The sequence below is a fragment of the Aspergillus wentii genome (assembly GCF_001890725.1).
Source record: "Aspergillus wentii DTO 134E9 unplaced genomic scaffold ASPWEscaffold_1, whole genome shotgun sequence".
Lineage (NCBI taxonomy): Eukaryota > Fungi > Ascomycota > Eurotiomycetes > Eurotiales > Aspergillaceae > Aspergillus > Aspergillus wentii.
Genome location: NW_024467832.1, coordinates 1,930,548 through 1,954,308, shown reverse-complemented (window position 1 = coordinate 1,954,308; position 23,761 = coordinate 1,930,548). Strand labels below are relative to the sequence as shown.

General features: G+C 48.0%; 8 protein-coding genes across 8 annotated transcripts; 5 read left to right on the top strand and 3 right to left on the bottom strand.

Moving 5' to 3' along the window:
- Positions 1–504: 504 nt before the first annotated feature.
- Positions 505–2,477, top strand: ASPWEDRAFT_101654 (glycoside hydrolase family 47 protein; the record flags this gene model as incomplete). The annotated part of the gene is made up of 4 exons (XM_040827403.1): positions 505–1,199; positions 1,281–2,072; positions 2,125–2,382; positions 2,438–2,477. The coding sequence occupies 4 exons, from the start codon at positions 505–507 to the stop codon at positions 2,475–2,477; spliced, it is 1,785 nt and encodes a 594-aa protein (XP_040694403.1).
- A 2,248-nt stretch (positions 2,478–4,725) lies between these two features.
- Positions 4,726–5,436, top strand: ASPWEDRAFT_34192 (uncharacterized protein). The gene is made up of 2 exons (XM_040833942.1): positions 4,726–4,755; positions 4,841–5,436. The coding sequence occupies exon 2, from the start codon at positions 5,005–5,007 to the stop codon at positions 5,278–5,280; it is 276 nt and encodes a 91-aa protein (XP_040694402.1). The 5' UTR covers positions 4,726–4,755; positions 4,841–5,004; the 3' UTR covers positions 5,281–5,436.
- Positions 5,437–5,812: 376 nt separating this feature from the next.
- ASPWEDRAFT_178563 (FAD binding domain protein) lies at positions 5,813–8,727 on the top strand. Its single transcript, XM_040831761.1, has 3 exons — positions 5,813–6,274; positions 6,346–8,264; positions 8,316–8,727. Exons 1-3 carry the CDS (start codon positions 6,271–6,273, stop codon positions 8,325–8,327), a joined length of 1,935 nt encoding a protein of 644 aa, XP_040694401.1. The 5' UTR covers positions 5,813–6,270; the 3' UTR covers positions 8,328–8,727.
- Positions 8,728–9,950: 1,223 nt separating this feature from the next.
- ASPWEDRAFT_22881 (uncharacterized protein) lies at positions 9,951–11,423 on the top strand (the record flags this gene model as incomplete). The annotated part of the gene is made up of 1 exon (XM_040832407.1): positions 9,951–11,423. The coding sequence occupies one exon, from the start codon at positions 9,951–9,953 to the stop codon at positions 11,421–11,423; it is 1,473 nt and encodes a 490-aa protein (XP_040694400.1).
- A 333-nt stretch (positions 11,424–11,756) lies between these two features.
- ASPWEDRAFT_99221 (uncharacterized protein) lies at positions 11,757–13,711 on the bottom strand (the record flags this gene model as incomplete). The annotated part of the gene is made up of 8 exons (XM_040839646.1): positions 11,757–12,248; positions 12,304–12,633; positions 12,693–13,090; positions 13,145–13,227; positions 13,281–13,370; positions 13,427–13,450; positions 13,501–13,571; positions 13,625–13,711. The coding sequence occupies 8 exons, from the start codon at positions 13,709–13,711 to the stop codon at positions 11,757–11,759; spliced, it is 1,575 nt and encodes a 524-aa protein (XP_040694399.1).
- Positions 13,712–14,263: 552 nt separating this feature from the next.
- Positions 14,264–16,304, bottom strand: ASPWEDRAFT_34188 (uncharacterized protein). Its single transcript, XM_040833940.1, has 5 exons — positions 15,964–16,304; positions 15,814–15,918; positions 15,528–15,749; positions 15,336–15,478; positions 14,264–15,285 (listed from the first exon to the last, which is right to left on the bottom strand). Exons 1-5 carry the CDS (start codon positions 16,120–16,122, stop codon positions 14,754–14,756), a joined length of 1,161 nt encoding a protein of 386 aa, XP_040694398.1. The 5' UTR covers positions 16,123–16,304; the 3' UTR covers positions 14,264–14,753.
- A 279-nt stretch (positions 16,305–16,583) lies between these two features.
- ASPWEDRAFT_47500 (uncharacterized protein) lies at positions 16,584–17,573 on the top strand (the record flags this gene model as incomplete). The annotated part of the gene is made up of 2 exons (XM_040836975.1): positions 16,584–17,245; positions 17,321–17,573. 2 exons carry the CDS (start codon positions 16,584–16,586, stop codon positions 17,571–17,573), a joined length of 915 nt encoding a protein of 304 aa, XP_040694397.1.
- A 404-nt stretch (positions 17,574–17,977) lies between these two features.
- On the bottom strand, positions 17,978–20,070 carry ASPWEDRAFT_102347 (uncharacterized protein; the record flags this gene model as incomplete). Its single annotated transcript, XM_040827469.1, has 5 exons — positions 17,978–18,555; positions 18,608–18,837; positions 18,884–19,303; positions 19,367–19,768; positions 19,853–20,070. The coding sequence occupies 5 exons, from the start codon at positions 20,068–20,070 to the stop codon at positions 17,978–17,980; spliced, it is 1,848 nt and encodes a 615-aa protein (XP_040694396.1).
- Positions 20,071–23,761: the final 3,691 nt, after the last annotated feature.

The window sequence follows — 23,761 nt, the reverse complement described above, 5'->3', positions numbered from 1 at the left end:
AGCATATGGGGTACAGCCCCTTTCTTTAGCATGCCAATCATTACCCAGGATACTCGATGGATGACGGAGGTTGCGTATATCATGGATATTGAAAAGCGATCTTTAAGCCTGTCCACCAATCAAGGTGAAATAAATCGAGACACATGGCGATCACTGGGGCAAGACACCCCCTCCGTCAACCAACAATGGTCGAGGCGTGTGCGACGTCGTCTTGCCCCTTAGGGAAGGCTGGTTTTCTTCCATCATCTTCAATTAATCCACCCCATCTCTTTGTCGCATCCTTCACCTCGGTCAGATCTGATCGATTTTATTTTTCAGTCTTGCGCTGTGCTCAATTCCGATGGTTTTATCCTTCGGAAACGCTACCTTCACGTTTCTTGATGCTTTCTTTTTGATTTCTGGCCTTTCCTTTTCTTTTGCTCTCTCAAGAGCTAGCTAGCTCATCCCACTTGAATGGTTTCACTATCTGTTTAAACATTTCAATTGTCCAGCGCTACGCACAATATGATCTTGACCCGGAGAAGAGGTTATTTTGTTCCGACCACGGTCCTTATTTTCGTCATCTATTTCCTTTTCACGAGTCTACCAGACACGCCGTATGACGATGACGATGACTACATCCCCCCACCACCCCAGCACGATCCCCCTCGAATCCACTGGACCAAACAACCGGAGAGACATCCAGTACCTGAGTATATACCTCTCCCAACGGGTGCTCCATCCCCGATTCCACGTATCCAGTATAACTTCCCTAAAGAATCGTGGTTTGACCGGCGAGAAAGGGTGAAGAGACAAAGTGCGGTCAAAGATGCATTCAAGCATGGCTGGAAAAGTTATACGAAACATGCCTGGCTGCAAGATGAGCTATCACCTATCAGTGGAGGCACTAGAGAGTCTTTTGCTGGCTGGGCAGCTACCTTGGTTGACTCCCTCGATTCTCTCTACATTATGGGCATGACCGATGAGTTCGAAAAGGCTCTCAAGGCACTCGATCGCATCGATTTTAGCACAACACATGCCTTGCAGATCAATGTATTCGAGACGATCATTCGGTATCTGGGAGGATTCTTGGCTTCGTATGACTTGACCGAGGGAAAATATCCGATTCTTTTGAAGAAGGCAGTCGAGGTTGCCGACTTCCTCTACGGCGCATTCGATACTCGCAACAGAATGCCCCAGGCTCGTTGGCAATGGACCAGGTGAGATTTTCCCGGCATCGATAATGGAGAATGGGTGTTATGCGATCTATTACAGGACAAAGTTAACCAGTTCTTGCTTAGATCCGCCGAAGGATTTCCCATTCAGCCAAGTCATAATACTATCCTAGCTGAGCTGGGTTCTTTGAATCTGGAGTTCACCCGGCTGTCTCAACTGACCAAGGATAACAAGTACTTTGATGCCGCTCAAAGAGTCATGAACCAAATGGAGGAGGCTCAAAAGAAGACAAAAATTCCTGGCCTGTGGCCAATGATGGTGGACGCTGAAAACATGGAATTTACAGACCCTCGATTCACAGTTGGTGGCATGGCCGATTCCATGTACGAGTACCTCCCCAAGCAACACATTATCTTGGGAGCGCAGACGGACCAATACCGGAGGATGTACGCTGCCGCCATCGAGCCGATTAAGGAGCGCTTGCTTTTCCGCCCCATGACCAAGGATAACCGCGATATTTTAATTGCTGGAAATGCCCGCTCAGGTTTTACATCTGGCAAGTCAGCACCGGAGCCCCAGGGGGAGCATCTCAAGTGCTTCATTGGAGGCATGGTGGGCGTTGGAGCCAAGGTATTCAATCGACCCGAGGAACTATCCACTGCACGAAAATTAGTAGATGGCTGCGTCTGGGCATATGACATTATGCCCACTGGCATCATGCCCGAGATCTTTTCAGCTAGTCCGTGTGAAAAAAAGGATGTTTGCAACTGGGATGAAGAGAAGTGGCACCGTGACTTGTATTTCCAGCTGGGCCACGGCACGGCTGAGGATCTCACCAGAGATGCCAAGGCACTCATCAAAAAGCATGGACTTCAACCTGGCTTGACTGCCATTTCTGACGCTAATTATAAGTTGAGGTATGTCAGCTGAACACTTTCTATTCAATCGTAGTGCTAACAATCTGATTAGACCGGAAGCCATTGAATCTGTCTTCATCATGTACCGAATGACGGGTGATAAGTCCCTCCAAGACGACGCATGGCGGATGTTCCAAAACATCGAGAAGATCACCCGAACGGAATACGCTCATGCGGTAATTGCTGATGTGAGAGATCCAAACACTGCCCAGTCGGACATCATGGAGAGTTACTGGTTCGCCGAGACCCTCAAGTATTTCTACCTCATATTCTCCGAACCCGACGTTGTCAGTTTGGACGAGTATGTACTGTAAGTGTCTTCAGTCTTATCATAGTGTAGCCTGTTACTAACACGAGCGATGCAGGAACACCGAAGCCCATCCATTTAAGCGTCCAGATGCATGATTTCCTTGAATCGAGTTTGCTATTAAATTTAGCGAAGGTTTTCACTACGGCGAAGGGCGTTATATAGTTGGGTTTTATATTACTGAAAGGCATTTGCATCGAAGACATTGTATAGCATCAAACTGAGCAATATCGATATATAATCCACTTGACACTTGTCCAAGTGATAAAAAATATAAAACAATTTATAACAGCACGTTTTCTTTAGCGCCATTCTCCACTGTCCTTGCATCGAACTACCATCACGCTCTAGGTAGAGTACCTAGGGGTTGTCCGCAGAACTAAATACCGCATGGTAGGGAACAGAGTATTCACATTCTTGTGCAATATATATTCCACTCACTGTTATATAGAAATCAAAAGAAAGGAGAGTACCAAGTCCTCAAGGAAAACCAAGTAGAATAAAACAGTAATGTCAATACTTGAACATAGTATTTAGTTAATACAAGCGAGTGGTAGTCTCCTGTCGGGATGAAGGGCAGAACAGCCATTTTGGCGCTATATTCTATGCCCTAAATGAGAACAGGATAAGTGTCTTTCTTTACGACGCAGGAGATGCTTGACAATTGAGACAACTGTGCCATGATGGTGACAGTATAGTGATGTTCTGTTAGTTTGTCTCCCCGGGAAAACAGACAGCCATGAGAGTTTGGGATATTGTAGTCGATTCGAGATATTATGTGGGTGAGTGACCACAGCTGTCTGGCAGAAGATCGATGAGCAGATTCCACTGATGTAGGGTCTTTCAATGGGCTGTTTTGATCATTTCTGGTAGCGAAGAGACTGGAAGGGAGGTTATAAGGATTAAGAACACATGGGAGCGGCTATGGTAAGCCTGTCGACATGTCCCGACCTGGGCTATATCCGAGACGAACGCAACACTCGAAGTGTCTCATCGAAAAGATGGGGAGGAGAGCCTGCAAAGAGCAAGCCAACTCATCGAATCTCCCACCATAGTCTGGATGTATCTCGCAATCGACGAGGTGTATTTCGCAAGTCGCCATGCTAGAAGAGGAAGAGGAAAACGCGACGGTTCGTCTAGACAATCAGGAGGCTGGGGAGGACAAGGAACAAGTTAGACACGATCTTCACGTGGAGACGAGAATAGGGGCAGAATGAGAGAAAAAGCCAGCATTGGCAAACTGGCCTGTCTGGCCACGGCTGCTGCAGTTAGCCCGACAGCATGACGAAATGGCTGGCCTGACTCGGTCCGACTTGGGGAAAAGAAAAAAGAAAAAAGAGCGTGCGAAGAGATCGATTTCACCAATGAGGCCGTGAAAGGGTCAAACATGTCTATCAGTTGCCTTATTCTGCAACTAGGGGACTCAATAATCGATTCAGAATCGGATGCTAGGAGAGGAGCAGAATTTTTCTTCCCTCGGCTGGCTGCGACAAGGGAGAGACGAAGAAAGATGACAAGTCGAGTTGCAGCGTTGAGGCACTAGTAAGCGAGGTGTGCTAAATTAAAGGGAGGCAGGTTAGCCTCAGCAGCTTTACGTACTCGCGTTTAGATCAGGAGATTAGATGGAATAGTACTATATGGTGATGATGGTGATCCTTATGGGGTTATATTCATATTCAATCATACAGTGTGATGGATAGCATCAGCTACCATGTACACTGCGTCCAAGAGATGAATGTCTTGTACGGTACGGAACAAGGTATTGGGATAGGGGATGCTGGCGGCGGCTAGTGAGGTCTGGATAAGAATAGTTAGTGACTCCTAGCAGGCCGGTGTAGCGCTGCGACTAACCGTCCCCGATGGAGTCGGGGATGAAGCTAAATCCCAGCCATCGGCCTAGCAGGATCAGATAATCGGCGAGTCCCTCGGAAGGATTCCAATTTGCGGGAGCAGAACTGGGTCAGCCGGAATTGGAAACGAGCCATTTGGGCTGTACAGAGAGACCCAAGGGATGGTACGCGGGATGGTATCCAGGATGGGCTGGAAGTGAGGTAATAGAGCATGTGTCACTGTGAATAACCTGATCGTGTCAGTACGGGAGTAGCACAGAGTTCATATGATGATGATAGTTCATTCTGACAGATGTACTTTACTCCGTCCTACTACTCTCAGCCTCCTCAGAATGATCCACAATCCAGCGTAAAAAGCAAAAAACGCAACCCCCTGAGAGGCTGAGACACGGGTTGTTGGATGGACTAATCGATTCCAGAAGGCTTCGAAGACGATATTGAGTGGAGGTGACCGACTTGTTGGGATGGCGGAGATCTCATATACACCATCCACAGAGTACATACAGTATACATATTTATTCACACAGTACGAGTATTGCCATATTTATATTCTCTACTTTTACATAACATTTCCCATATTCATATCTCCATATCTTACTGATAATTTATAGAGTATTATCTGATTGATTGATATGATCGGCCGACATCGGCGTGCCCCACTTCGGGACGAAAACGAAATCGAACGCAAAAGGGCACAAATGAATCATCCTGGGACTGAGCCAAAACGCCAGCCAAGGCGCGGGATAGCGCTACTATTACGGGTAAAGAAAGGAGAATGCCAGGATCGTCGACCAATGCAAGGGTTTCCTTCCCATTCCTGACAGTCTGGAGATCGACTGGTGTCGCATTATTGTTATCTGATCCGGTAGTCCAACATCCCGTGTCTATCACGTGTCGATGCCGTGTCCTGTTTGACAGTGACAGTCCCGGAGAACAGCTTCCGATGAGAAAGAATACTGATGATGAGGGATATGTAGATTTCCGTATCGAGTATAAAAATGATGTTATAATAGCTCTTCCTTCCCTGTCGATAAAATCAGCTGATGGTTGACTGCGACGGCAAAGGGAGGGCAGAAGTTGCATCCGGATCTGATTAGATTGGTGGGAATGGTAATTGTTCGGTAATCATCGGTATTGTATTGTAGAACATAAACACACCTGTAGACACTCTGTAGATGTAATCATATCCTACACATTAATAAACTGGCTTCTGATCTCGATTACGAGCTCAAGTGTCCATTCATTCTCTTGCAATTGTCAGAAAAACCCACGCCAGAAAAGGGTTCCGCTAAGGTGCATCAGACGATGCAATATGCCGATCCTTGTTCCCTGGTTTCTGTCTCACCGCAACGATCAGATACGAGTAATTCCATATCTGATCCTACCTTTATTATTATTCATAATAGTAGTATTAAGAACAATTATAATAAAAACCCAGAAGAATAAGGAAAAAAAGAATCAGATGGATGCGGAAAATTACCGTACGGTATTCGGTAATGACGTTGAGATTCCACCCGGAAACCCTCACGGCTTCAGGTGGCGACCATCCGCTGCATCAGCCAGAAAGGGGGCTGCTTTCCTGTCTTTCTTTTTGTTCATTATTATCTATTTAATATCCCCAGAAGACAGCTGCATTCGATCTATCTTCTCATACCCATATCATCGCCTTCCCATCCCATAGTTTACGCATCATTACCTAGCGCAGCGGAACCATCGTCCCGGTGCCGGTTTTGCCTTTTCAATCTCCTCGGGCCCAGCATTTCCTCCTCATCCCACCATCGCTTTTTCTTCTCCTGCCGGTCCATATTAATTATTAGATGCCAAGTTCCCCCATTGCCTCCTCCACTCTTCGGCTTTAGACGGCTCCTGTTGCTGTTTCTTTTTCTTCTTCCCTTCGTCCCTTTCCGTTTATCTTTTTCCTCTCCCCCATCCTTCTATCAACTCGAGTTTTACTATCTCGACCTTTTTGTCCCGACCCTTTACCTGCTATCCAGCGGGTTATCTCTCCTTCCCCCCTTTATATCTTCTTACAATTGACACAATGGGTATGTCTGGTCGAGAAAATTTCCTCGGTCTTCAATTCCATTGTACAGCTGGGCTGATTCAATCACTATAGTGCACGCCGTTCTTCCCCCGTCGCCACCATCGACCGCTATGGCGTCGACATTCGCTCGACCCATGAATAGAGATCACCAGGCTATTCCGGTCTCGTCGACTTCTCACCCCGACAATCCTATTCCAGAGGAACCCCGTGGAGTTCGATCCTTGTCCGTCACAGATACCACCTTCAATGTCTCGGCTCAGGAAGCAGAGACTACCGATAGGCCATTGACACCCCCCGCCGAAGGCCATGCCGAGGTTGACGAGTTTGCACACCAAAAGTCTCCCGGCCAATCGGCTGGTGGCCGTCAACGACGTGCCTCGACCATTCTCATCTCTCAGAACTCGGAGGACATGAGAAGGATCTTGGAGAATGTGGGTACTTCTGGCACACAAAAAGTGCAACCCCTCTGCTGTGGGGGTGGCTGTTGCCGTAGTCAGCCTCTGAGGGGTATCTCCGGACCCGTTTCGGGCATCAATACAGTGACCCCTCCAGACAATGAGGCATTTAGAAGTCTCAAGTTGAACATTGAATATCTCGGCTTGGACAGCGAATTGTCGAGCATTGTGGAACTCCCCGAGAAGACCCTCTCGTTTTCGACCATCCCCGCATCCGCGGTGGACATGAAGCTGGGCCCTGCCGACCACCCTCCGTCTTTTGTGCAGCCCCATCCCCCCTATGATGTCTACCAGGCTCCCTTGTACCATGCCCGAGAATTGACCAAGCCTGGTGCCGAAAAGCGGACTTACCACTTTGACATTGACGTAACTGACTATCCCGCCGAGAGCGGAGACGTCGACTTCGTGGTCGGTGGTGCCATCGGAGTGTGCCCCAAGAACAAGGAGGAAGATGTCGACACTATTTTCAACCTGCTAGGTGTCCCCAAGTCTATTCGCGACAAGAAGATCACTGCCTGTACCACTAAGGGCCGCTGGCCTACCATTTGGGGTGACGACAAGCCCCGAGAGCTGATTACTACCCGCAGAGAGCTCCTTAGCTGGTGCTCGGATATCCAGAGTTACGCCCCCAACAAGCAACTCTTCCGGTTGCTGGGCGAGTATGCTAGTGACGCCAATGAGAAGCAAATCCTCATGTTCTTGTCATCCGCCCAAGGCCAAGGCGCCTTCTGTGATCTTCGTACCGACTCCCACATCTCTGTCATCCAGCTCTTGAACGCTTTCCCCTCCGCCCAGCCTCCTCTAGACCACCTTCTCTCCACCCTCAACACTCTGATGCCTCGTTTCTACTCCTTGTCTCAAGACCCACTCATCTCTGGATCAGGAAAGGGCTCTGACCGCCGCCGCCTAGTTGAAGTGGCCGTGTCTGTTGCCGAGAGCAAGGACTGGAAGCAAGGCTGGAGAACCGGTGTCGGCTCCGGCTACCTAGAACGCCTCGCTCGCAAGGTCGTGGACGCAGAGAAGCAGGGCATTGACCCAAGCACTCTCAACCTCCATGTCCCCATGTTCCGAGGATTGATGGCCAACCCCTTGGCTACCCGATTTGCATCTGATGGACCGATGTTGCTGGTCGGCGCTGGTGTTGGTATTGCTCCTTTCCGTGGATTCGTGCAGCGACGTCTCCAGTCGGCCAACTGCGCCAACAAGGTCTGGGTTCTGCAGGGTGTTCGCGACTCCCTTCTCGACGAGCTCTACAGCGGCGAGTGGGGTGTCCACGAAGACAAGGTGCGAACCGTCGTGCAGTCTCGCAAGGGTGAGAGCAAGTACGTCCAGGAGGAGGTCCGCCAGCAGGCCGACCTGGTCTGGTTCGTCATCAACTCCCTCGATGGACGTGTCTTTGTCTGCGGTAGTGGAAAGGGCATGGGAGAAGGTGTCGAGGCTGCTCTGGTCGATGTGGCCATGGCCAAGGGTAACCTGAACGAAGAGGAAGCCTCTCAGTTCTGGCAGAACAAGAAGGAGGCTGGCCAATATATTGCCGTAAGTTACTTTTTCCAATCTTCTTTAATACTGTTGCTAACCCAAATCCAGGAAACTTGGTAAACTCGTTAAAAAGTCATTTAATGCTCTGGTTGCTGTGCATCGTGCATTACCGTCTTGCCAAGCCGAAGTCTTCCTTCGCTGACTGGCTTGGTTTCCTTCATTCCTGTTTGAATCTTCTTCGCAGGGCGACATGAAGTATCGCCTGTGGGGATCGTGTACATGTCCACATATCATTTTTCATCTTTTCTTGCATTTTGGTGAACGAACGACAAGAATTGCCTGACAAGGGGCTGTTCAGCTTCACCACGTGAAATCTTTTGACTGTTATTTAGCGGGGCGGTTTTTTTGTCTTTTTCATTCTGTTCATTCTTACTTTTCCTGGTTGAGCCAGGTGGGATTAGGATTTTTGTATTTGTGGTTTGTTCAAGTCGGCTTCTTGTCGTTTATTGGATTATATGCATAGAGAATGGTAGCAATACCTTGAATTGGATTGATTACTTGACTTGATCGTGAGTACCTAGTAACATTAATTTGTCCTGGACCTGGACTGGTTCACACTCCCTTTCTCCCACCAGCTGGGGATTGGGGGATTTGACCGTGAATGACATGACACTTGATGGACTGGTAAAAGTGAATATCAATATTCGAGTGAATCCCTGCGTGATCGGATTCTTATTGACTGGACCTGCCAGCGTCTCGCTTAGCGCACTACATCTCGTCGCGAGTCTCTTTTCTTCCACTCTTCCTCCCTTCCTCTTCTCATTATCACATCTCAATCCACCCATCCATCCTCGTCCTCTTCATCCTTAATTGTTCCATCTCCCTCCGGTTACCCAAAGTCCCCTCTGACAACCACCACTGACCTGGATCGAGCAATCAGGCAGTCCTGGAGGGGACCAACGACCAACACCGCAGCAGACCAACGTCGCAGCATCAAGCCAGAAGAAGAGGCCAGAAGGCTTCTTCTGTCCAACATCACCTGAAACTGGTTTACGATGCTTTAATATTTTTTTCTTCACTACCCTCTGGCCGCTGGATTAAGTCGCGGCTCCTTTCGAGGACAGAGGACAATACGCTGGACTAAGTCGCCTTTTTTTTTTTTTTTTTTTTTTTTCTACAAAATACAACGAATTCTTATGGGGTGCGTACTGTGCTTTGTCTGATAGTTATGTTTTTGTTCGTGAAAGATGAAATAAATAATGAATTGGACAGGAACTTTGATAGGCATCTGAAACCCTTAACATCTTACCTAGGTACCAATTACTACGGCAGCACCTGTTCCTGCGTCTGTTCTTGGTGCTACCTTCTTGCGCTTTCCATCAAATCTCTTCGGCTCTGATGATGGATCGCTCTTTTCCCGTTAAAAGCACAGGGCCCTGTATGTCGTGGTCTACCTTCCTCCCGGGTTCTTTCCCTTGTAAGTGATGAGTTACATCACTCCTTCCTCATTTACAGTCCTTGCCTAATTTTTTCTGACCTTGTGACTCAGTAGACAACCGAAAAATCTGACGGGGCTTCGAAGTCTTTACTCTTACAACCACTCTTTCTATTCTCTTTGACATACAGACTTCTTGTTCGTATTCGATTATCAACTTTCAGCTTTACCATATTTTACTTTGCTCCAGTCAGTCACCGTCTTAGTTTGAAAAAAAAAAAAAAAATCCCATCAAGCTTCCTAAGACCATGTTAGTAACACCCCCCACGCCGTCATCATGGTCAAGCACTTCGGACCATGCCATGACTCCTACCGAATCTGCTGCCAGCTCACCCGCCTTGAAACCAACATCAGCCATTCCATGTGATATCCCGTGGGAAGAACGTATCCGGAGGAGAACTTTGAGAATGGCACATGGGGAGTTGCGGCTTCAGGTCTTGTGCGGGTCTCCAAGGTCTTGCCTTATCAAGGCGCTTCAGATTTACGATCCTGGACTACCTGTAACGCCAGAGATTGTTGATGGATTGGAGAAGATCTATGGTCTCCAACATATAGACTGGCCCTCGGCAGCCGTAAGAGCATCTCTGCTGACCGAAAAGGTTTGGAATGGCTTAGAGTTCGCACTGTGCAAAATAGGGTTTGTGAATAACCTATGTTATATCTCTCAAAGACCTATAATAACCGTTCACTCTAGCTATCGAGTTTTCTCGAACTACGGCCATAACGGACGCGGATATATGAGAATATCGCCAGAAGAAGGACAAGATCCTCCCCCACTTCCGGAAGGGCTACGGCTTCCATACCTAGTTCCTGTGAAGGGTTATTCCCTGCGTTACCATCCAGAGAGCTGCAAGAACCCAATCATCGAAACTGGTGCCCCTCTGTGTGACGTGGACCTTCTCAACCCTGACAACGGAAAGGAGATTGGTACTTTAGGCCCAATCATGTCGTCATCTCGTCCTGGAAAGCCTGGGTTGATTCATGTCGCTCTGACAGCAGGCCATGTGATACCAGACGGCGTAGACTCTGTTATGACTAGGAATTTGGCTGACTCTGATGGAGACGTTCAAATCAATCTGGAGGTTTCTCCAACCTCGAAACGGATGAACGGCAAGCGAGTAGGCTACGATGGAAAGAGCCCTGCGTTCACGGATGACACAGCTTTTCTGATCATCAAACCTGATGACCTACTAAGATTCCAACATTGCTATTTTAACATCAACCTACACTATTTCCAAACCACGGTTGTCCCCGTATCTCATATTCTTGATCCTGTGGCACAGCAAAGATGGACACCTCTTGCAATGAAGATTCACCTTAGTGCCATTGTTGTCTTTAAAAAGGGCAGCCAAAGTGACTTAACCATGGGCCACCTGGTGGGTGTTACGCGTGAACCACCTCGGGGATGGTACCAATCTCAGACTGAATCAATCGGATTTCAGTCGCTTCGTCATCCCACCTTAACTGGAAACTCCGATGGATCTGATAGCGAAGGGCCGTATGACCAAGATAATTCAGAGCCTTACGGATGGTTTGGGGTGGTCAAGTGGTCAGACGTTAGATTTGCTACAGCTGGTGATTCTGGAAGTTTGGTGTTTGCTTTCGAGTCGGGCACCTTCGTTCCACTCGGAATTCACATCGGATCACCAGAGTCGGCCCCTGGCCACAGTTATTTTCTGTCCCTTGAAACATTCTGCTACGAAGGAGAAAAGGAAGGTTAGGAGCTTTCGTTTACTACCTCTTGTACTGAAGTGTGAATAGTGTGTACGGATTAGAATGGCTGGTGGACGGACTTCTTTGGTGGCCCTCTGAAACGGGGATAGCGATTCTGGCTTTGAAATACTTGTGGCTCTCGGTTTCTCCTCTGCTTTTGCTCCTGGTTTGTCTTGCTTCAATTTTTTTTTTTTTTTTTGTTTTTCGGCCTGGGTAAAGAAATATTCTTATGTGTGGCTTGTTCATCAATCAGTCGTCCTATTAGTCTAGCTGTGGCCAATTCTTGCTATTAAAGAAATACAATTTTCATTCGTTCCCATACCAGTACATATTAATTATTCTCAAGTTCGGTCGATTTCCACGACTGGTCCTGTATACACTCGTTTGGCATACAGGAAATAGTAGATAGTGCTAAGAATAAGTGTACCAGCCGTGCCCACGACGGCATAGTTCATGGCCTCGCTGGTAGTCTGTCGGTCGCTAGGCCAGAAACTGAAGAAGATTCCCACGGTTAAATAGACAACTGCGCAGACGTTACAGATGACACCCAGGACTGGGGGTAGGCGGAAGGGGCCCCAGACGAGAGGTGCACCGGGAGTGTTGACAACCACATCGGAGTCTGAAGAGGGATCGGCTGGCGAGCTGATGTTACCCATCAGGCGATTGTAGAGGAATAGTGCCGCGCAGAGTAAATATGAGCCATAAAGGGCGCTGACAGTGAGAGAGACCACGTCGTTGAGGACAGCGGATGAACCGAGAATGATCAGGCCGAGGAGAGCGCCAACCCCCGTTACGACGGAGATGGCATACTGAGGAACCGCTTGAGAGCTCACCTATTTTATTGTCAGTCAGCTTGGCCCTGGATGGACATGCACGGAGTTTTCTTACCTTGCTCAACCACGATGATCCAGGCATACCACGGTCACGAGCAAAAGACCAAACCATCCGAGAAGACGAAGCCAGACACCCGACGGCGGTTGCAACGACCAGAATCGGGATAAGGGCGGACATGACCGTACTTCCGGGGACGGATTTGGTGGCGCTCAGGAATATCTCCATAAAGGGGTACCCGGTGGAAGAGTTGAGAGCGGCTTCGACGTCTGTCATGGTGAAGAGGGCGGCCATGATCATTCCGAGACCGAGCAGGCCGTTGAGGACAACTGTAGTCATGATGCAGATGGGCACTACTACGGCTGAGTTTTGAATTTCTTCGCTCATCTAGATGGGGTGATGTTAGTTGATGCGATTTTCGTTTTATTTCAGATGGGAGAGCGTACGTGTACAGCTGCGTCGGCGCCGGTAAATGCGAACATGTTCCCGGTCATTCCGATTAAGAATGACAAGCCCTCTGTCTGCCAGCCACCACCATTGGAGAATGTGGTGAAGACTTCTTTGGCCGAGTTGCGTTCACCGAGGTAGACGAGCGGGATCAAGATGGCGAAGAATCCAATGATATGAATCACAAGAACAAGGCCTTCAAATTTCGGCAAGAGACTGCTGGCGAACACGTTCACGAACACGGTAAAAGCTGTGACGGCCCAGTAGAGGAGGAGGGTATGCCAGGGCTGGGCGACGTAGGAACTGTGATCGAGGACGATCAAGCCCTGGATCTGCGAAGAACTCAGGTATGCGGACGAGGCAAAGGCGCCCAACCAGCCGATGACAATAAGCCAGCCTGTGATGAATGAGCTGCTGTTCATAGTATAGTATGTGTATCAGAAAAACCAACCAGTCACAAAACTCATATACTTTTGACAGGATGGCGGGGATAACATGGAAACCCAGTGGTACTGTCCACCAGAAGTCGGTGCCCTGCGCATTGTTCAATATCAAATTGTATTCAATCGGACTGCCGGGGAATATACATCGAAACGAGCTCGGACATGGTGATGAATGTCGCACATATGCCGGCCCAGACTATAATGAAACTGTAAATCGTGCCGGCAGGACCTCCACTGAGGTTGTATGAGCATCGAGGATGAAGCGCAATTGATCACGAAAGTCGACCTACTTTTCAAATGGCATTGTAAATGTCCTGCCATTGTTAGCCTTGAGTAATTTGAGAAAACAAGGATATAAACTCACGAAAGGATACCCTCCCATGTTGCCAAAATGGTACAACTGAACCCCAAAATGGACATGAAACCAAATTGTCGCTATAACCATCAGTCGCAATTCTCGTCATTATCAAAAGATAGCTATATCTTACCTTGAGAATAGGTTTCTTTCCCACACGCGCCAAAGCATAGTCATCTTGATTACCCGAACCATCCTCACCCCTAAGCCCCCATGGCATCTCTGCCATCTCGACCGACTTAGACATCTTGAGTCTCTTCCCCACGAGGGTCTTGACTGTCAGTAGTGGGGGAGGGGGCCTTTTGCAGATGTGGCTGGCTGACTACAGTCTGACTCTGCAGGAGATGATGAATTCTGGGGAACCAGAAACGGGACCAAGATTCCTTTTTAGACAGATCGATAAGCACGAGCAAGAAAAAGAAAAAGAAAAAGCAAGCAGAAAAAACCCAAATTCCCAAAAAAAGAAAGAAAAGAAAAGAAAAGACTTGACGAAAGACTAGGGGCAAAATAACTCACAGCCTGGGGCTGGTCCCTCTGGCCCTATGTTGCCGGCATCCTCGAGGCAATCCCACCAAGGATGGAGGGATTAAACCTCAAACAACGATAGTACTTCCTGGCGGATGAACCATTGGTCCATATTAGTACGCGGCCTGTGAAAAAGTACTGCCGCTGCAGGGAAAGAAATCCGTCTGTATGTCGATGTGGAGAGGAAAGACGAGAAGGACGAGGAGTGAGACAGAAGACGGCTGGGACGGGCCGCCGACGACACACGATGGAGCTGGACGGAAATGGCGGCCGAATTCCGAGGATTGTTTAAACAAGAACAACACCAACACCAACAATCCTTTTGTCGATTGTCTAATGTCTTCTTTTCTTTTTCGTGATAGTGGAACCCTCGATCAAACCACCAGTTCTTGGCCTCAGACTTGTCTTCCCTGTCATCGGATGGGCACGAATCCTTCATTGGCGAACGGATGCTTTTCGGCGAAACCGAAGCGACGGCGTCTTCTTGTTTCTTACTGACTCCTTCTTAGCATCACTTTAGCTTCGTCTTAGCATCGACTAAGCAATCAACTAGGATCTGCATGACAGAGATCGACATGCCAATATTGAGAGTGTAGTACATAGGGGCCAAAATGCAATTTTTGACAAATTCTGACAATGCATGCAGACAAAAAGGGTTTCAACAAAAGAAATTATGCTAGCTAGTTTAGCGATAGATGATGACATCCTCAGCATGACTATTGCAGGAATGCAGGTAGTCAGGGATGCGATTCTGAATGCCGTATCAAACTACTGCTATGCGAGCATCTCTCGCTCTCAGGGTCAGGGATACGGATCTCAGATGGCCCACCACCCTCGACCTGTTCCTCCACAACCCAAGTTTTAGTCTCCCGGATGATGTGGCTCTGGCTGGTCTGGCTCTGCGTCTCCCAATCTGGGGCCCGCGGGCTGGTCATTGCAGTCACCACCGTCCGATTAATGCCTCGATGCAACCCACTCAGTTCGTGGCCCGAGGTGCTCGTATCCGTCTGGCGACTTGGGCTCATTTTCCATTTTCCGTAGACGTAGCCGGCCCGGACGTTTTCCTCTCCGGGTATCTGGTATAATCGCAATCCGGTCGACTGGAGGCTGGATAGGAATGGCTTCAGGTGTGGGACGGAGGCTATGAGGATGCCGAAACATTGGACGATTTCCATGCAAACGGCAACCGGCCAGGAATCAAGGGTTAGATCTTTGGAGGTGAGGAGACGGTTATGGTAGTAGAGTTCACAGATGATGGCGCCAATGACACTAGCAGAAATTAGTTAGATAGGTCAACCTTGGCTGGCTGTCTAACTCACAGTATACGCGTCAGAAAGCACACGATGACGGTGATCTTTTTCGTCGTCGACATTTGGATATCAAGAATCATCAAGATCGGAAAGACAATGAGAACCACCTCGATGAGAAGGTTGGTCACCTCAAAGTAGTTCCACCAAGCAATCTGCCCTCGTCAGCTCTGTCTTCTAAATCTCTTGTCCATATCTTCTTACCCGATTGAAACACCTGGATGGGACCAAATCATTCCAGGGTTCTGGAAGTTTGCACTGAAAAGCAACTGCGAATATCCCAATAATACCCCAGACGACGATGGACAGCGTCAACACCCACTCGACACTGCGAGTTCGTTGCATCAGAAAGGCCCCAAAGGCGACTGAGCTCAGCTTGGAGCAGCAAAGACACGCAATGTATAGTATTTCGGAGGCATATCCAGCCTAGTCGACCGTAGAATGAGCTATCCAGGTCTTTCACAGCCGTCCCAGGCAAAAGACGACTCACCTTCAGCATCGGACCAATGTGATCATCATCCAACGAAGCCAACGGCTTCCCATAGCCGTTATCTGTCGCAATAGCGATGCATCCTGTCTGGAGCGCACTCAGAATCTACCACCATCAGCCTTATCCTTATCGAACTGTCGAGAAACCCACCAAAGCAGCGCAGATGAGATAGTCGTCGACGTCGAATTTCCTGGCGAGGAGATACTTGAATCCCAGACGGCCAAACACACCAATGCACGAGACGACCAGCAGAAACCAGGCGACGATGGCGACAACTGGGGACAAGTTCTCAGCTGTTACGGTCGGCATGGCTCATTATCCCATGCTTTTATGAAAGAAAATATCGCGAAGACATGGTTAAAAGAATGTGGTTGGTGTAGAATACGATTAACGAAGAATAAAAATAAACGAATGAAGGAATGAATGAATGAGGTTATTCCGAAGGATTCTTCAACCCCATAGTAATATTTTTTTTTTTTTTTGGTGCAAGTGATTGACACTCTGTCTGACGGTTTATGTAAAGATTAAGGCCTCATAGCAGCCAACAGAACCCACTGCACTGGGGCGAGGATTCGTATCCATGTCTGGTCCACTCGACAGCCTCTCTTGATCTTCCCCTCCCCCTAATTCGCGCCATTTGGTGTTACATCGTCTGCCGCTGAGCATTATTTCTTTTCTTGTTATCATATTCACTCTCTGTCAGACTTCCAGTGTCTGAGATTTGACTTTCTTCATCAAACATCTCGTATTCAACGTCTTTTTTTCCCATCATGTCCACCCAAGGAACAATCGACTTTATCTATCCCGGCCTCGAAAACGCCAAAACCTGGTATCGAATCGATGGCGATCTCAAATCCTCATCCTCTGATGCAGTCCCTCTAGTCGTCCTGCACGGCGGCCCTGGATTCTGCCACAACTACATGCTCCCCGTATCCGACCTAGCGCCCTCCATCCCAGTCATCTTCTACGATCAGATCGGAAACGGGCTGTCGTCCCACCACCCCGAAAAAAAGGGCGACAAGGCCTTCTGGAGCGTCGATCTCTTCGTCGCCGAGCTGGAAAATCTGCTCGCCCATCTCGGGCTGTCGGGTTCCCGGTTCGACATCCTCGGCCACTCCTGGGGTGGCATGTTGGGCGCGGAATTCGCCATTCGAAGACCCGCTGGTCTGCGGAAACTGATCATCTCCAACTCGCCGGCGTCGGTGGAGTTGTGGCTGGAGTCTGTTAATCGGCTCAGGAAGACCCTGCCGCAGGATGTGCAGGATTCCCTGCAACGATGTGAGGATGAGGGGCGGTTGGAGTCTGAGGAGTATGAGGCTGCGACGGGCAAGTTCATGGCAGAGTTTGGCTGCCGTGTGAACCCCCTTCCGGATGAACTTGTGCAGAGTATCGAATGGGCTACTAAGAGAGATACAACTGTCACTTCTACCACGTTAGTATCCCCTGTCCCTTTCCATTCCAGCCCAACTCTACCCAATCCCATCTCATCCATACTAATATATGACAGACTCGGCCCCTCCGAATTCTGGGTCGAAGGGTCCCTCAAAGACTGGACCGTGCTTGAAACCCTGCACAAGATCAGCGTGTCCGTCCTGCTGATCAATGGCCACTACGACGAAGCGCAAGACAGCGCCGTTAAACCCTTTTTCTGGGGCCTTGACAAGGTCAAGTGGGTGCGTTTTGCTGAGAGTTCGCATATGCCCCATTTCGATGAGAGGGAGAGGTATATGCAGGTTGTTAGGGGGTTTTTGGGTCAGTGATTTGATGCTTTATCATGATGACACTATACTTTTTTTTATGACCATCTACTACTTTCATGTATATTTTTTGTGTCCTTGACGCTGATTATCTGCGTCGTGGGTGTGTTCGTTCTTTCTGGTTCGTGTCACTTCTTATCTTTGATGACCATATGATCAATGAACTGCAAGATCCTCTTTGCTCAGATATATTAAAAGTCGAAGCAAGTGGCAAGACCATTAACATAGGACGACAACCGATGAATTCATTCAAGATACTATCTTGCTTTTAATTTATCATTACCCAGCTAACCCCAGATATCCACAGGTTTATCAACTTTTGAAGACCCAACTGCTTTTCACATCACATACCAAAACCCCAACAAAAACAGGATCGAGCCCAGCTCATCCTAACATAAGTGAAACACTCACAAGGTATTCCGCACCATCACCCCCGGAATCGCACCATGCATAGAAGTATCAAACATTGGCGCGGGAAACCCATTAGACGGTACAAGCCCAGGAATAAGCTGTTCCAAAGCCTCATACTCATCAACCACCGTATTCATAAGAGAAGGCATAAACTCCGCTTGGTCCACGTTCATCTTAGACGGATCACTGAACAAAGTACCCTTGACTATCCGGAATGGGTCATTTTCTTCTGTATGTCGTCGTCTGAGCTCTGCAATGATGCACGAAAACCGATATGCGATGTGGTCTTCGTTTGGGGATAGATGGAGTAGGAAGGTTTGGATCTGGTCGATTAGGGGGTCCATGACGTTAAAGTCGCAGAGGGTCAGGGCTGCGTAGCCGACGATAAAGTATGTTTGGTCGATGAAGCCGAGTGCCACGGAGAAGCGGATCTGCATGAACTTGGACACGATGAGTCGTGATATCTGGATGATTTCGGGTATGAGTCTGTCGCATTCTGGGTGCAGCCTCATGATCGTTCGATGGAGGAGTAGTTGGCAGAACCACAGGCTAAGTTGGAGTGATGACTCGCTGGCTGTGCTGTTATTAGCATGCTTGTCTTGGAAACGACGAATATAAGCTCTCACTTAATAGGTGCGCCCACTCCATCTTCCAACGTTCGATTTCCTCATACTCGCTATCTGCATATTGCATGCGTTGGCTGGTTTTCTGTATCTTCAGAGTGATGAGATATAGCTGAATCTCCGCCACGACCTTTCCATCCTCAGAGGTAGCACTCGGGTGCTCAAGAATCCGTGGGCAGTGGTCCAGATATCTCTGCTGTATGTTGAAAGGACGAGCGTTTCCAATTGCAAAGCTAGCCTTGTCAGTAACCTGGATCAATAACGAACGGCGATACATACTGCAATTGAGTCAAACAAAGACTGTTCCATAAACGCAGCTTCTTAAACATGTCATTGCTAACCTGTCCAGCAGGAACGCAGTCGAGAAAATCAAAGGAGATAAGGGCATGGTTGATCGAGATTCCGCTCAGCAACCAACTATCCATCAGAGCCCCCTTCTGAATTGTTGGCGACCACAAACAGAGGAGTGTAAGTGCTTGAAGCGATTCATACGCCAGGGGTGGAGTATTCCACAATGCATTCGATGCAGCATGTCGCACTTGAAGGTACATCGCACGGATTGCTTGCTGTGGCATCCCAGGTACATATCGAGAAGCCAAAAGACAAGCCGTGCTGAATAGAAATGGATCAGTACGACCCATATCATGCAGATCAGACAGATTGTCGATGGAAATTCGAGACCCGAATTGGTCAACGAATCTTTGCGGGTCAACATGTAGTCAGCGCACGATCCAGATATCCCCGAGAAAGGTGGTGTCTCACAGTTGCGTCAATTTCAACGACAATTTCGAGTCTATGATTCCTTTCGACACGATATCACTCGAGAAGTTGGCACCAGCGCCGAAACCATCCATTTCTCCAAAGAACTCAGAATGGAGTTCCTGGATCATATGAACTGGTTTGGGAACAAGAGGCGATGGTGGACTCCCATCATACGAAGCGGTTTCATCCGTCGCAACACTCCTGGCTAGTTGCGATGTAGAAGCGCTCGACATACTTGGTGATCTGTCCATCATTTGTCGCATCGTGCGAGTCATCTCTCCGATGCTTCTTTCCAACGAAGCGAGTCGCTCCTCGATGGAGGGAATAGATGCCGTCGCATCCGACCACATTGAAATATTGTCATGAAACTTTTCCCCGGTCTCTGGGAGTTGACAATCAATTCTGAAATATGTCAGTGACGAGTCCAAAATGCGTGTACCTTTACACCGCACGGCCATAATCCTAAAGCCAAGTAAAGGTTCTAACCTTAATGAGATGCATCGACGACACGCATGGCTACGTGGATCCAAGTCGCAGCGCGTCTTGAGCTTACGGCAGGTATTGCAGGCTGTCATCGATCGTCGGATGCGTCCTTTTGGTCGTGCTGCATCACCGCCAGTATGCATTTTCCCATCTTCCGGGATGGTAGCATTTGCCCTTTCCCAAGAAAGGGCACGATGTTTCATATCATCAACGCGAGTCATATTGTACTGATCCTGTTATCCCCGAGACTGCAAAACATAGATAGAACAGAAGATGATTAAGAGCAGGTAAACAAAACTAAATATTCAATCATTGATCCAGCATGCGGGAAAAGTAGCCCTTTTAACCAGGCCACGATGCATAGGAGATTAAATCACACCAGGTTCTGACCGTTGAGGAATAGACTCCACCAGATAGAGAGCTGGGCTGACCCGGGGTAAAAGCTAAAGCGGACGATGCAACCTATCTTGCATCCATTAACCTTCTAGAAAAGGAGAAAGAGAGGCAGGAAGAGAGGGGGTGGCCATAATGATGGTTGCTGCCAACCAAGGCAGGAAGGAGAAAGAGGGGTTGAATTAGAACCACACTGGTGATAAATTAAGAGGGAATAGACAGAGAGCTGCTGGTGGTGAGACTAGGCGATTTGTCGAAAGCGTGGCTGCTTATCGTGATCGAAGCCAAACAGATGGTCGGGACCCCAAGACAAAGTTTTAATCCTCGAAGTCAAGACCAGCCACGATGCTACTCTGGACGGCGATATCGATCCTGCCGTTACCTTTTTGCTGTTCATTTTTGCTTTTGCTTGTTTATTTTGCTTTTTTATTCTCCTCTTTCTGTGTCGAAGAAATTGAGTTGCAATACTAATATGCCAATCTGCCAGAAAGCACGCAAGGCGGACATGATTGACATGTGCAATTGCTTATAAACTCCGACCTGCAATTGGTACTTAATTCAGACAAGGGTCCATCAACAGCATGAATGTGACAGCGGGAACAGCGGGAGTCTTCGCGGCTACTGACGGAAATATTGCCGATTCTTGCATGGTCTGATTTTAGTGTTATCCTGAGGCCTTTAGCGCTAGCATGGGAAGAGTGTCTTGCAGGCCGTATTGTGCATGCGTCCTCGCCTGGCAGGCAGAAAATTTACATTCAGGTAATGAGGGTCTGATCCTCTGGATCACCAAGGCTTGTTATCACGGAGAATCCGTATCGCAGATCAAAGCGACTATCAAATCGACAGCCGTTTATCAAGCTTCATAGTTTGTTCCAAGTTGCGAACGAAAAACTGTCAGATGAATGATCCACCAGTCGATCTATATCAAGCCCTGGTCAAGCAATTAGTGTCAGTTAGTTGAACCTCGGCTGTTGATGGTTAATCATGAAGCGAAGCCTTTTTCCCTGCAGGGCGTGCGGAGAAGGAGCGCAATTTGATTAATCGTTGACGCTATGTGGCCACCTTTTTAGCAGCTTTGCAAGATCTGTCCAAGTGTCAATCACGGCATCTGCGCATTTTTGTTTAATGTAGCCCGACCCCATAATGGACGACAGCTAGCCAATGTGAAATCCAGGTTTAATCATATGCCTTTTTTTTTCTTTCTTTTTCTGGGCAGCCCAGCAGGATGTGATACATCTTAATCAAACAAGGCCGTTTGACGTATGTCATTGGTGTGATAAAATGGTTGCATCACACAGATGTCTCACTCGACAGCACATCATTCGACAGAGATTCGATATAAGCCACCATAATCGATATTGATGGAGATCTCCACAGATGTGCGAGCCTTGATATTATTGGTAGAAATAACGCAAAGTGAGTTGTTCTCGCTGAGTGTGCTGTTAGTTGCTCCGAAGGATCAACAGATATCGGCCAGCTCCGACCACGATAAAATTTGATATAGGCCATTCTTATCAAATATCAGGCCTGCACATCGTCTGGACTGATTAGGTCGGCATTCTCCGTAGAATGGGCACGGCCTGGACAGAATCGAAGCTGCTTTGGGAAATGTCGACCGAAACGGAAATGAATTCTAGAGATATCGAGCGAGGTCAGCATCCAGTTTGAAGCATGATAACACTTACGATTATCAAGTTGTTGCTGGGACGTTCAAATAGCAGGTGTGTGTCCCTGATATCCTGACATGGTTGCATTCTGTCTCAATTTCAGCAGTCGGCATTTGGGCATGCCACGGCGCCACACAGCACCTTAATTGCACTTGAGTGGATTCAAACTGATTCAGTTGTTAGTCTCTTGGTTTTCTGGTTGAGTCAGTGACGAAGATGAGCAAGCTACTGTCGTTAGACAATGAGGTAGAGCAAGTCATGATCTGGATATAATCATGAGATAACATCTCACTGTATGATGGTGATGACGATGATGCTGCTGCTGCTGCCTCAGCTGATGGAGTTGTAGAGGAAGACAGGAGAAAGGAGGGAGGGAGGGAGCACATGATCATGGTACCAGATACGGCATGTCGTCCTCAGGCACACCCAACGTCTACTCTATACATAGGTATCCCCATTGCTCCATATAACCTGGCAGATAAGCAATTAATCGGGTTCTGCGTCTGCAAACGACGAAAACAGCAGTAGCCCAGTCGGCTGGATTACCATATACCATCTCAACCCCTATACCAAAGCTACACAATGACTCGATCCACGACCCAGAAGCCTGGGTTGTTTCTCCCACCAAGCAAAACCGACGAGTGAAGAGAATGATCTCACTCGCCGTGTACAAGACGATCCCCCCTGTTCGACATGTTCGAGACCGCTGTCCTACTCCTTATTCTGTGGTGTCTCAAATCATGACATACATGGCTTTGACCAACTCGAACTCCCTACTACTCTATTTGGAAACTCTGGAATTCTGGATAGGATATTTGGATATGGAATATCGTATCCCGTACACCATCTTCGACCAACTAAACTATCTAGGAAGGTAGTAAAAGAATGACACCACCAACAACCGGTTACCACTAAAAAACCAGTCGATCTCACCGACCATGTGGCGATGTTGACAGCAATAGTCGCAGACGCCGTCTTAACCTTGTTAATGACTCGTGCAAGACTCAAAGTCAAATAGATTGATTTCTCGGTTCTGGAAACTGAAATTTTAATAAAGATCATCCACGGTGAATAAATTTAAAATCTTTTTTTTTTTTTACTTTCTGCTCTAAACTTATCTGGCAGTTCCTCCGCGATGACGGTATCGTCCTAGTAATTCCGGTTCAGGTTCTTGTTGGGTGACATTGCAGATCGATCCATCATCCGTGCCACCGCGAACCAGAGGAACACGATCTGCAAGAGATGTGATGATGATGGGATGGGAGATACATAAAATGGGATAGGGAATGGGATGATCAGCATCTACTGTGTTGTCTGTGCTTGTCTCTGTAGGTCAGTAGATAGTAGGTGTGGCTTTACTACTACCACCCCCAGTCATGCCGTGCGACACTGGAAGAGATCCGTTGGGGATCAAATATCCGCCCTGCACAAAGACAACCAAGTTCACACCGCACAATTACCAATAAATCGGGGAGGAAAAACAACACCGAGACAGGGAGTGGCTGGTTGTGGCTATGGGCGACATCATGGCATCATCTGTCCACTATGTGGGTGTTGCCTTGCTTGCAAACCTTACAGCAAACAAAGCGGCCTTGCTCGGTGATTTTAAAAAAAAATATATATATATTTTCTTCTTTTTTTCTGACTGTCAATGCAACTATTGATTTTTTGCCCCCGTCAATCTCCACCAACCCGAACCAGCCACAAGATCGGTGGATCGTATTACTTACATACTGTACTGTATGTAATACAGTAAGTAACAATCTAATACCACACTGATTATTGAGTTCTGGCGATCATCATTATCGATAACCACCCATCTATGTATATCCAATCCATATCCCCGGATCAT

Coding starts and splice junctions, on each gene's coding strand:
- ASPWEDRAFT_34192 (XM_040833942.1), top strand. CDS start 5,005: ATGCCAGGATCGTCGACCAATGCAAGGGTTTCCTTCCCATTCCTGACA.
- ASPWEDRAFT_34188 (XM_040833940.1), bottom strand. CDS start 16,122: ATGCCGACCGTAACAGCTGAGAACTTGTCCCCAGTTGTCGCCATCGTC. Junction 15,919..15,963: donor ATCTCATCTGCGCTGCTTTG/GTGGGTTTCTCG, acceptor TGATGGTGGTAG/ATTCTGAGTGCGCTCCAGAC. Junction 15,479..15,527: donor CATCCAGGTGTTTCAATCGG/GTAAGAAGATAT, acceptor TGACGAGGGCAG/ATTGCTTGGTGGAACTACTT.